Here is a 13,114-nt window from a genome sequence, read left to right as displayed (position 1 = left end):
ACGAATGCTAATGTCGCTCGCTGTCTGCGAACAGACTGTGTTTGTTGGGCCGCTCCCAAAGTGGCCGCCCAAACCGACTAATGCGGCTCTAACTTTATTATTTGCAGGAAGTCAGAGTGTTTTGGTGAGTCACACAGATTCATTGCTTCTCCAGTGAATCCGGCGACTTTTCATGTTTTTCCAGTGCTGGCTGCTCCTCTGAGGAGACAAACGCGTGCTCGTTCAGAAACCACGTTACGTTAACGGCATCAGAATTAGGTTGGGATTCAGATATTGTGGGAAAACACAATGTCTGTCCTTTTCTCAGCAGACTTTTTTTTGCATTCACATGGCGTCAGAATCATCAGCAACGTGAGCTGGCGAAAAATTGTGGTACACGAGTTTCCAAGTCGCCGACGTCAGGCACACTAAAATCAATGAACATATTTTTACAATCAGCTCTAATAGTAGCTTTCAATGTGAACGTGTCAAAGCATCGTCAAGCTTTTAGCCAGTACAGATGTTTTCATGACAAACGTGAACAGCTTTTAAATAGTTTCACACGCCTGTCACACCTCATCCTTTTCCTTTACTCTTCCTGATCATGCCAAACGAGAGAAACGGAACAGATGCCGCTCGCCGTTTGCGTCAGGTGACTCCTCGCTCCGTCACAGATGCGGAGACGAGGGTGGTTCTCTCCCGTCTCCGCCGTACATCTGCTGTCACCCAGAACCTTTACTGGGCAGCAGATGGGTCACGAGAAAGAACCACTGGAGGTGGCGTGACCCGTGGTTACAGTCTAAACTCGTTGTTCTGTTTTGTTTTGTTCTGACATTAATCTTATCAAAACAAAAATCTTATCTTTATTCATTTTACTCAACAGTGACCCGCGGACTAGAGGAGCTTCGGTTTCACAGGTTGCGTTTCTTTCCCCCTCACGCGAGGTCTGTTCTCCTCTTGCGAGATTTCTGAAATGTAGGACAGCTGGTCTCAAATCAATCCGTTAAAACGGGAGATTTTCAATATTCCCCAGTTTGACTTCAAGGATAGAGCAGATGGACGGCTGTGTTCTGCTCTGATGAGTACAAATACGCACAAATGTGTTTTCCCGCTTTGACTGAAGTTTCAGCAATTTCAAAAATGTGTATAATGAGTAAAACACCAAAGTGTTCGAAGCTCAACTTTAACCACAATGATACATAATAGCGTATATAAATGTTTGTACTTTTTCTTCCTCCGATGTTTTTTCTTTTTAAACCTTCTTTTGTCTTGTTTCTAATGAAAAGTGCTCTACAGATGAAATTTCTTCTTATTATTATTATATAAAAAAACTTGTTCTAGTGCGCTCGTCGGTCAAGTTGACATGAGATATTCGTGCGCAGATTTTCTACAAACATTTTTGTCAGAAATGATGAAAGTGTTTCATGAGAACTCATTTCAGAGATTTTGATGTAAGAACTTTTTTCCACGCCAAATGGGCAGGAAGTTTAATTTGGCTCAGGATATGCGACTTACTGAGATGATTGAGTCTGATATTTACATCAAGGGGTCGAGTCAGCTCCGCTCCTTCGGGGGGGGTGACGTGAGTCTAACGTGTCCGTGTGTGTTTGTGGTCGCGTCTCCAGTCTCTGCTGGTGGTCAATGAGTGGCTGAAGAAAGCGCTGCTGGTGTTCCCTCACTTCTGCCTGGGGCGAGGGCTGATCGACATGGCCATGAACCAGGCTGTCGCTGATGTCTATGCCAGGTTTGGTAAGTGCTCTGTCCTCGTGGGTCAGATTAGTTGATTAAAGCCCACGCATTGTCCACGGCGACTCTGCATTACTTTTCCACTGAATCCTCATTGACTCATCGGACAAAGGGTTGCTTTTCAGTGTCGACCCGCTCTCTTGTTTGCAGGCGAAGAGCACAGATCCGACCCTTTCCGCTGGGACTTTGTGGGGAAGAATTGTGCTTTCATGGCGGCGGAAGGCTTCGTCTACTTCATCCTCAACCTCCTCATCCAGTACCGGTTCTTCTTGGACCACTGGTAAGGCACAGGCTTTAACATCTTATCTTCTTATCACCTCCACCAAGGAGGGTAGGTGAATGGTTTGTAAGCAGGATCGCTCAAAAAGTTATGGACAGATTTGGATGAAATCAATTTTTTTTTTAATCAAAGATAGGTGTCGGCCATGGTAGCGAGCGATTACATTTTGGGAGGATTCTTCACGGGCTGCACGGTGGCGTAGTGGTCGGCACTTTCGGCCTCAACAGTAAGAAGGTTCTGGGTTCGAATCCCGGTTCAAACCCACCAGGGCCTTTCTGTTCACCTCTCGCCCAATGTTAGCTGGGATTGGCTCCAGCCCCCCCCCCCCGCGACCCTTAAATGGATAAAGCGGTAGACGATGGATGGACGGATGGAGGATTCTTCACCATTGTGAGGGGGATCTGCTCAGCTCTCTCTGTAAAAACGCGTTCACACGGAGTGTGTGAGCGCTCTCGCTGAAAAAGTGCATCTTTGTAGTTGCCGATGTTCAGCAAACGATATTTCTCGCACGCCCCAGGTTATCAGAGTACAAGCACCCTCCAGTTCGAGACGAAGACGACGACGTGGCAACGGAGAGGCAGAGGATTTACGAGGGAGGGAGCAAGACCGACATCCTGCAGATCAGGGACCTCTCCAAGGTAAACGTCACCAACACGTCTGTCTGTGACTCAACATAACTTTGTGTAATCTCTATTCCATAACTGCGAATAGATGTAAAATCAGCTCCGATTCCTTTTTTTTCTTCATCCATATGTATGTAAATATTTGTACAGATAAATGAAATGTCAAGGAAACTGAACAACTACACATTATGAATTAAAGAAACGATTGCGTAACATGCGTGGATGCAAAAATACAGACAATTGAATGATATTGCATGTACAGGGCACATCAACAACATAACAATATTTAAAACATTCATGACAAAAGCCATTGTCTAGCATAAATGGAGAAATATAACAATATCTAAAGCATTTATGCAAAAAAAAAATTGTCTGACGGAGATGGAGGGAGAGGCAGAGCAGATAAATATCAATAAAATGCTGCTCAGTGGAATTGAATTCATTATTGATTTTTAAAATTGTTAACTGAAGCAGCAAAATAGAGCAGATAAAGACAAAGCTGGAAAGACAGGAACATACAAAACATATGTAATGCAACATCGATAATTACACACTAAAGATGGTACATAAATGAAGCTTAATGCCAAGACAGCAGCATATTGTTCGTCTTTTTAGAGTCGACTTTTCAAAGTGCACACAAACAAAGTGAGTCATTGTTTCCGTGCTTTCTCTGCACAGACGTATGTGGGCAGGAAGAGGGCAGCTGTGGACCGGATTTGTGTGGGAGTCCCTGCAGGAGAGGTACAGTCACCGAGTTCACTTATCCCCCGGTCTTTTATTCTTTCTTTCTCCCCGATAATCAGATTTTTTTTGTGTTTGCTCACGTAAAAACCTACACAGCGACTAAGCTTTGAGCTTTGAACTGAGACAGTTAGAGATGAAGGTACAATACAGCTGTTGACATTTACCAACAGCAGGCGGCACAAAGAAGTACATTCACCGTTCATCTTAGTTCGCCTGGGTGTGTTGTGCTTCTATTCTAATATGCTCATGTTTCTTTCATGAACATGGACGCTTCTGATCAGTTAATGTTGTAAAACGGAACATCAGAGATGTGCAGGGATGTCAGCAGTCCTCCTCTCTCTCTGGCGGCGAGGTCGTGCCAGTGTCTCAGCTGAACGCGTTCTCGCGTTGACGGGCCCGGTTTCTTTTTGTCCTGTTAGTGCTTCGGCCTCCTGGGAGTCAATGGGGCTGGAAAGACGACGACCTTCAAAATGCTGACTGGCGACACCGACGTCAGCTCCGGGGAGGCCTCTGTGGCCGGCTACAGGTACATTCAGATCAGTCAGAGCATTTCCATATTCATGAAGAAAGAACAAAAAAATAACCGGCAACTTTTTAGTTTATCCTGCACACAGTTCCGGATGAGTAACTACTGGAAACCATCCAATGAATTCAAAACTTTAAAGAGCTAGAGCGTCTTAAAATATGAATTCAAAGTCCCAAACCAAATTTTGTTTGTATTGTTCTGTTCAAAAATATTTCCATGCCGACTTTTTAAATGTTAGAATGCATGCACAAGGACATACCGTACATTAAAAAAAACCAAACTTAACCGACTCCTTGACAGAGCAAATATTTCGTAAACGTATACATCACAGAATATTGAAGACTGATTTTTCCCACTGATTGAACATTATACAATCAAGAGGTGTGAGTGGAGCAGCACGCCGTGTCGCCTCTCATCTTCTGCCGTCGGCCGTGAATGCCAGTCAGGTTGCTATGGCCACACAAATAAAATTCTCCCCTTTCTCGATCGCACGATTGATTTTGTATCTCACCTTTCCGTGAAGCACCATGATCTGGCCTGTCATATTGCAACAACCACATATCGTCACCTCGTGTCTTGTTTTTTGCAGCATCCAGTCGGAGATCCTGGACGTGCACCAGAACATGGGTTACTGCCCCCAGTTCGATGCCATCGATGAGCTCCTCACCGGCAGGGAGCATCTCTACCTGTACGCTCGTCTCCGAGGGGTCCCCGAGTCGGAGATCCCCAGAGTGAGTCCGGCTGCTTTACATCTTACGCTGTCCAAGAGCGTCTCAACTAAACGATTATTTGGCTTCGCACTATAGACAGAGATCTCATCTGTTTGGTTCCTTTTGTTCTGTGCGTCCTCCGGCTCAGTGTTGGCTGATTTGCCCTTTTTAATTTTGCAGTAGTGTTGTTATGAAGTGCTCACTTAACAGCAGGGGTCCCCCCCACACACACACACACCCCAGCCTTGGTTAAATGCATGCAGTAAAGCCCGCTGGGTACACGTATCCTCTGAACGCAGCATCCTCTTCCCCTTGTAGGTGGCCGAGTGGGGCATCCAGAAGCTGGGTCTGACGGAGTACGCGGGCCGCTGTGCAGGGACCTACAGTGGAGGCAACAAACGGAAGCTCTCCACCGCCATCGCAATGATCGGCTGCCCGGCGCTGGTGCTGCTGGTGAGCTCAGCTCATGAGACCCCGTTATTTTTGGGGGGTTTTGGCGGTTTTTATTTCTCAATAAAATGTGTCCACCGATCCAGATGGGACGCCATACGGGTCGAGTCAAGCCTGGCCTCAAATGTTTTATACATTGGCAGGCAGCAGCGCAGCGTAATTCAAATTGGCATAAATATAAGATCTCCGCCATATGGCTTTACAGATAAGGATTTGGTCCCTGTTCATGTGGAATTATGTGCACTGAGTCAAGTTTGCCGTTTTGTTTGTGACCGTGTGTGTGTGTTTGTTTGTGACCATGTGTGTGTGTGTGTTTGTTTGTGACCATGTGTGTGTGTGTGTGTGTGTGTGTGTGTGTGTGTGTGTGTGTGTGTGTGTGTGTGTTCAGGACGAGCCCACGACGGGGATGGACCCGCACTCTCGTCGCTTCCTGTGGAACGCCATCATGAGCGTCATTCAGGACGGCAGGGCCGTGGTGCTCACATCGCACAGGTTCAAGATCTCATATTTAAAGAACGAGTCCACTCGCACACATCCGCCCGCAGCAGCTGACCAAACACAGTTGTCCGTCCTGCCAGGCATTTTTGATGAAATCATGACTCGATCGGTTGTCTGCTTTGATTTTTTACCACAGAGAGATCTGTGGAAATCAACTATTCATGTATTTGCTCACGGACATGAAGTAGCAGCAATAAAAAGATGGACTTTTGTTGTTTCCCACCAGTATGGAGGAGTGTGAGGCCCTCTGCACACGATTGGCCATCATGGTCAATGGGACCTTCAAGTGTTTGGGGACCATTCAGCATCTCAAATACAAGTAAGAGGCCTCGGGTTGTTTGCGTGTTACTATTTTCGATATGTGGGTTTAAAAACCCCCCAAAAATACAAAACAAGAGCACTTACAGTAGACTACACAGATGTAGACTTGCATTCCTATGTCCATTTGACAGATTTTTTTTTCAAATGCTATTTATTTGTCAAGATATGACATATGTCAATTTTCAAGATATGACTCAAAATATGAAAACGTTCTTGAATAAGATTCAAGGTGTCGAGTTAATCCCTATCCCGCAATGGTAAAGAATCCTTCAAAAAATCCCTGCATCCAAATCCCAGTCTGAATCTGTCCCAAATTGAATCACCAGTTACCATGGCTGATGAAAATATAAGTAATTATAATAATAATAATAATAATATGAAAGAATAAAAACACATAATATATCCTTTTTAGTCCACAATGAAGTGATCAATAGCCATGATGGCACTTCCCAAGTAGTAAATCCTGTACGTGGATATAAAGTACGAGAAGATGATGTCAAATTTTTCTATTCCCATCTCCCTTATCCAGATTTGGCGACGGCTACATCGTGACCATGAAAATCAAGGCAGCTAAAGTTGGCGTGTCCCCAGAGCTGGAGCCGGTGGAGAGCTTCATGGAGAGCTGCTTCCCCGGCTGCGTTCAGCGGGAGAAGCACTACAACACGCTGCAGTACGAGATTGCCTCCTCCTCCCTGGCCAGGATCTTCCAGGTGGTGGTGGCCAACAAAGAACGGCTGAGCATCGAAGATTACTCTGTGTCTCAGACGACGTTGGACCAGGTACATCCCCGAACGTCACCGTGTTGAATGAATGGAGGGGAATCTTCCCCTATAGGACTTTTTTTTACATAAGATCAGATTCAATATGAAAATATGTTTCTTCTTCTCTCAAACTGTTCGACTTCCTATTTAATCACGATTTGGCTCGAGGCGCTTTCACACCTTCCTTGTTTGGTTCCGAACCTTTGGAACTTTTCCAAGCGGACCACATTCCGGAACAAAATTTCCGTCTGACTGAAGGAGGAGCTCTCGGTTCGTTTGCTTCCTGAAAACACTTTTTTTTGGACTCTCGGACCAATTGCAGGAAGATGAGAAAAACATAAAGAAGAAGTCTTCGCCTCCAACAGTATAATGTTTCAATGACAAGGATGTTTGGCACGTTCGAACCAGTGTCGACTGCTGCGCCTGAAGTCAGTGACTCCGGCAGTAATGGCACTATGATATTACAATAGTAATGAAATTAATCAGTTCATTCATTGACTTGACAACATGCCAACGTCAGATGCACACACGTCCACGAACCGAAACGTCAAAGGAGTTGTGAGATATGACTCGCTGAGATCGTTTGGTCCGGACCTTTATTTCGAACCTGCTCCTTTTCAGTTCAGTGAATCGAATTTTTTTGATTTCTTTCTTCTGTTGTTCAGGTGTTTGTCAACTTTGCCAAGCAACAGACGGGAGAGGACGAGGACGTGGCGCTGTACCGACGGATGGCAGGAGGGAGGAAAGACGTCAAGATCGCGCCGGTGAAGAGGCAGGTGACCCGCAAATGACCGAAAGGGAGAGGTGTTACTCCACAGGGCAGTCAACTATAAACCATGTCTGAGAATGCGGACGGGCCTGGCCGGTTACCTGCCCGGGTCACTCTCTGACACGAAATCGTACGTCTTATTTTAAAATGGTGAATGAACTGTTTTTAAATAGCACTTTTCTAGTCTGATGGACCACTCAAAGCGCTTTACAGGACAAGTCACATTCACACAGCTGCCGTCCACCGCGCTTTTTCGGACACATTAAGTGTCTTGCCCACGGGACACGAGGGCGTGCGGACTGGGGGAAACTGGGATCGAACCGCCGACCTCAGGGTTAGTCGACGACCGGCGCTAAGCCCTGTGCCACAGCCGCCGCGACAAAAAATAGTCCAAAAAAGGAAAAATTTCTCACCTGAAGTATGAAAGAAAAAAAACATATTACTACTTACATTAACTGACTTGTATGAATATGTACATATTCTATGTGTATTGAATACTTAAGCACCTTAGAAGTACTTTTTCAAATGTTTTCAGTAACACGCACACCTCAATTTTCTGTACCGTATTCAAATGAACTGTCATTTTTAATGGTGGTTGTCCAAAGATGCAAAAACCTTGTTTACTATCATTTCCAATCTTTTCAGTCTTTCACCGTTGTACATGTTCAGTATTTCTGTGTCTGCCGTGCTTCATACTTTGCCATGTCGTGTTGTTCCTCGGGTATCAAGTACAAAAACGCTACAACATGTTCTTCTTAAAGGAATACATTTGGTTTACACGTATCTATAGGTTAGGGGTTTAGAGGAAGATAGCTGTACATGAGGGAGGAATTCCACTTTGTATCTGGCCAAATAAACTGTCAACATGCTTTCTACTTTCTGCTCGGTGCAATTCCCGCTTAGCCGATTTGTACTAAATAAACCCACGTTTCATAAGTCGAGTGTGAGGTGCAGTATTTCTCATTGAATATTTCAGACCTGCCTTGCTTCCCCTGGAGGGTTTGTTTTTTAAGAGTTGAAAGGCTTTCTCACTTGGCCGACCTACAATAATTCCTCTGACCTCCACGGAAAGGCTAAGAAGGCTACGGCGGGTCGGCGGAGTGACTCAGAGACGGCTTTGCACCGAGGCCAAGGAACACGGCGCTGAGCGGCTTGTCACCACCTGGACTTTATATGGCACATAGTCCAATTAATGTGGGGGGGGGGGGGGGGGGGGGGGTTCTCCTGCAAATGTCGCCGTCTTTTACCCACTGGCCTGCATTTCACTGAAGATTCAAGAGGGATGGATGATTGCACTTGCGCACCCGGGGCTCTGCAGCTCGTGCTCCTCTCCCGCCCATATGGTCACCTGGATGGAGCTGACGAGCGTGACGGGTGCCGCCGCGGGAGGGTAAAGGCTGTGAATCGCGGCCGTTTGAATCCTGAAATAGGCTCATTCAGCGCATGCTGAGACCAAAAAAAAAACCCCTGCTGTCTGTGAACAGAACCAAAATCAATCTCACACACAAATTATTATTAGAAACGTTATTAGTGGTGGACTGTTACAAAGTAGGTTTGCTCAAGTACTGTACTTAATCACCAATGTGAGGTACTTGTACTCGAGTATTACCATTTTATTCGACTGTATACTTTAGCTCCACTACGTTTCAGGAATCAAGACTTTTTCATGTTCACAAATTTTACATTTTCACCTTTCTCTTCGTGTGGACGTATTGAACCCAACAAGATATAATGTGTTGAGAAGCGAACTTGTTTTACTTCAGAGACAGGGAGTCAGGTGCACTAACCACCCGCCCTGCTTGCAGCCAATCACCATGAATTCCATTGTTTCCCCGCATGTCAAACTCTTCCTGTGAGACAGAGTAGATAAAACGTCAGCCAGCATGAATGCATACACGCTTAAATTCTCCGCAACGCAGAGACAACCACTGCGAGTGGCGGTTTTCAAAACAAGCCTATGTGACGGTCGTTGCTGATACATGATCATCAAAGCGGCATTTTAATGTTACAGGGGGAAACTAGCTGAGGGAATATAACGTACATAATGTCAGTTTGGCTCCAGCTCATTGAAACTCACTTGTATGCAAGTTTTTGGAGTAAAAAATCCATTTCTCTCTTCAATGTAATGACATGATGAAGTATAATATGCAGTACTTGATAAGTACTATTAGTTAGTTACAAGTTCCTACAAGTGAATTTCGATTTTGTACAGTAAAAAAAATACTGTAGAGTAAGAAATAGTGTTTGGCGGACGCCCATGTTTCCATGACAGACAGTTACTAAATGACAGAAATGTTCCCCCGTGTGTGACAGGAGACGACGAGCGTCGTCGACATGTTGGCAGGTCGGCGATCAGGTCATAGGTCGGTGCACAGCTCTTCCTGCTCTCGTCAAACTCCTCCCCCCTGAGAAGTCGGTCGACCGGAGCCGCGCGCAGAATTGTCACTGACTTCCGACTCCTCATTGTTTTAATCTCAATCCCCTCCGTCACGTCTTTGGCTTAAATGCCTGAAATTTGAACTTGATTAGGTGAAATGAAACATCCTCTGCGCTGATTAAGTCGAGAGTTGTGAGCGGAACAGCGGCTGCGAGAGTAAAATGAAGGGAATGTGACCTTTGAATATCACACATGCAATAATTGCAATTCATCCGCTGCCGCAGACTTTTAAAAAAAAAGAAGATGTTTCTAATTTCTTTCAAACCAGTCTCACGACTATACAGCACTACGATATCAGGTTGGTTTTTTTTAAAATCCGAAATATGAAACATTTATCATTGTACATTGTGAAAGAGAATCCATTCCGCGGGCTTGTTATGTCTCAGATGCCGAAGTTCTGGTTTAGTATGAAAGACTCCATGGTAAGACCTGGTGCTGTGCACAGCAGGTGATGGGAGAATACTGTAGCTGCTACAAACCCCCCCCCGGTGAAATGCCAGTTCTGAGGGAGCAGAAGAATATGAATTATTTTTCTTTTCTTTTTTACGTGGCGATAAACTCAGAACTTTCCGCCCACATGTTGCTTTCATAATCCCACTGACAGCTATTCCTTGCGCGCAATCCTGTTTTTGTTTCTCGCCGATGCCATGTGGTCTGCTGCAGAGCTTTTGTCGGAGCCAGACAGACTCCATCATTAGTGTAACGCTGCAGCGAGAAGAACTGTTCATCCTCGCAAAGGCTGACCCCCGGGGACGTGACGCGACCAGCGGCTGCACCGGCCTAACAAGCACCGCAGCCTTCGGAATCCTGTAGCGCACCAGGCTCCGCTAATCACACACGTAACGTACATCGATCCGGAGCTTTCTGCCTTTTGCGATCGATGGGAAGTTAACAATGTGATTAGGTGTGTTTGGTGGGTAATCCATTCTGCATCGCAGCGACTCCGGTCCAAATGAAGGTGTCCTGAACTTGGACAGTCTCCGTCTCTCGGCCTTGGTTCGCAGTCTTTTCGTAGCTTCCTGTCGAAAAAAGCGTTCACATGAAACTGCATAGGATTTTTTCCATTGTATCAAATGTGCAACATAAACTGTGTCGATCTGAAGTCACACTCGACATTGATTTCTGCTTTCAGTAAAGCATCAGACAGACAAGCCTTGACGGACTCACCGGGTCTTTTGGCTACGTCCACCTCTGGCCTCCAAAGCTCTGCGGCCTTTGAAACGACCACGTGTCGTAATAAGCCGCTTCCAAACAAAAAGCCCCCCGTGGTCGTTGATCGCACGTGGACCTGATGAAAATTAGGCGTGATGACCTGATGCGGAGTTTCTTAATCCCGGTCAGTGGTCAGCGATGTGAGTTGGTTTATTTTCATGCGTGGAATAAATTAGGAATTCTTATTTTATCGTTGCCCAGTTTTAGTTTGAATTGAAAACCTTTGTCCCGCTCTGTTCCGAGCCCTAATATGTCCGACTTGTTATTGAGTTACAGTATTGCAGTCCCCTTTTTTCTTTTAGCTCCTGAGGCAGAGTGGTGGCTATTCTGGGGTCATAGGTTTAATCGGGGGCATTGTTGAATGATGGACTCTGTAAAAGTAGAGAGTGGGAGAAGGAGAGAGAGAAAAAAAAAGGAACGCCCTAGACCAGAGGCGAAGTTGCTGTCTGCGGCGGAGAATTACAGCCCTTGGTTTGAAGCGTGTTATTCTGTGCTCTGCCGTCCGTATCGCGCGAGCGGGGCTGAGACAGAGACGGACTTAAAAAATGAAACGCGAACGATAGAGACTCACACGTGCAATGACAGGAGCAGACCCTGATTGCACCGGACACGGGGGGCCGAGGCGTGTGTCTGTCTCCGAAAAGACACATTCGCCATCCAATCACGGTGCATTCAGGCGGCTCTCGGCGTGCGCGTCTGCAGCATTATCGTCAAGTGTCCAGCTGCACAATCTTCCGACGCAACCACGAGCCAGCTGGCGAGAGACGAAGAGCGTGGAAAGAAGAACCTGGAAATACATTCCGTGACCTGGGAACCGCAGGAAGTTTGTTCCCTCTGCTCTGCAAAAACGCCCCAAAAAGTCCTTCCTGTTTCTGTCTGCGCAACCTATTATGCGAGAATGCAGATCTATAGCTCATCAAAATATCCAACCCCGGCTGGACGTCTGTGCTCGTGAAGATGAAATTCGAGATACGGTACAGTGGGATTTTTTTCAGGGTTTTGAATTTGTCCAAATCTGAAACAAACCAGGACATATTTGAAGACAGGGATTTACAGAAAATAGTTTGATGGGCACTTCCACTGATATGCTCACTGGAGGGCTGCACGGTGGCGTACTGGTCAGCACTGTCGCCTCACGGCAAGAAGGTTCTGGGTTCGAGTCCACGGTTCAAACCAACCAGGGCCTTTCTGTGTGGAGTTTGCACGTTCTCTCCGGGTTCTCCGGCTTCCTCCCACAGTCCAAACACATGCAGAATGGGGTCAGGTTCATTGGAGACTCTGAATTCACCGTAGGTGTGGATGGTTGTCCGTCTCTGTGTGCGGCCCTGCGATAGGCTGGCGACCTGTCCAGGGTGAACCCCGCCTCTCGCCCAATGTTAGCTGTGATTGGCTCCCCATCCATCGTCTAAGCGGTAGACGATGGATGGATGATCACTAGATATATTGAGACAAATCCTTTCAGCGAGGCGTCTACAGCTCACAGGGTGGAGAGGAGCACGCCCGTCGATAAAGACAGTGCTGAGCAACAAGCTCAGCCGCTTCCTCAATCACCCCAATCATGGCAGTTTCCCTGCGAACGCTGGCATCATCAATCGTCTGTTGGCAATAGATGGGTTGCCGTGCTGACTGAATCAAAGTTGTGCACAGTTTACAAAGTTGGTGACAGTTTACAGACGGAGAGGACCGTCAATGGGATATGCTGAGAACTCGGCGACTGGCATCGAAGTTGTGCGTTGTTTTGAAAATGTTTTTGAACGGATCGCGACCCAGAACCAGGCACGCACCGCAAAAAATGAAATACCCCAAATAATGTGTAATGTCCACACACAAACAAGGTATCTCTCTGCCGAGGCATCCCCGACTACTCAGGTCTGCGCCCCGGACCCTCAGTAGGTCGTCACTTGAAGTCTGCGGGACGTGGTGAGCTCATAGAAGGAATCGCTGATCAAGTGCGCTTTTAAAGTGCATCAGAGCCGTTGCTGGCAGACTGCATCTTCCCGACGCCTACGTGTGTGTGTGTGTGTGTGTGTGTGTGTGTGTGTGTGTGTGTGTGTGTGT

At 46.4% G+C, this 13,114-nt stretch overlaps 1 protein-coding gene across 2 annotated transcripts in view; it reads left to right on the top strand.

Moving 5' to 3' along the window:
- LOC118310648 (retinal-specific phospholipid-transporting ATPase ABCA4-like) overlaps positions 1 to 8,348 on the top strand; it is a 35,350-nt gene extending 27,002 nt beyond the window's left edge. For both annotated transcript variants that reach the window (XM_035633760.2, XM_035633759.2), the window contains 11 exons: positions 1,605 to 1,728; positions 1,876 to 2,005; positions 2,523 to 2,643; positions 3,307 to 3,369; positions 3,792 to 3,898; positions 4,488 to 4,629; positions 4,927 to 5,061; positions 5,447 to 5,550; positions 5,783 to 5,875; positions 6,407 to 6,656; positions 7,304 to 8,348. In XM_035633760.2, coding sequence (XP_035489653.2) covers positions 1,605 to 1,728; positions 1,876 to 2,005; positions 2,523 to 2,643; positions 3,307 to 3,369; positions 3,792 to 3,898; positions 4,488 to 4,629; positions 4,927 to 5,061; positions 5,447 to 5,550; positions 5,783 to 5,875; positions 6,407 to 6,656; positions 7,304 to 7,429 — 1,395 coding nt within the window. In that variant the 3' untranslated portion in view covers positions 7,430 to 8,348. The remainder of the gene's footprint in view (positions 1 to 1,604; positions 1,729 to 1,875; positions 2,006 to 2,522; positions 2,644 to 3,306; positions 3,370 to 3,791; positions 3,899 to 4,487; positions 4,630 to 4,926; positions 5,062 to 5,446; positions 5,551 to 5,782; positions 5,876 to 6,406; positions 6,657 to 7,303) is intronic.
- Positions 8,349 to 13,114: the final 4,766 nt, after the last annotated feature.

This window comes from Scophthalmus maximus, chromosome 5 (genome assembly GCF_022379125.1).
Source record: "Scophthalmus maximus strain ysfricsl-2021 chromosome 5, ASM2237912v1, whole genome shotgun sequence".
Lineage (NCBI taxonomy): Eukaryota > Metazoa > Chordata > Actinopteri > Pleuronectiformes > Scophthalmidae > Scophthalmus > Scophthalmus maximus.
Note: the sequence above shows the minus strand (reverse complement) of the source record. Positions and strands in the feature narration are given on the sequence as shown.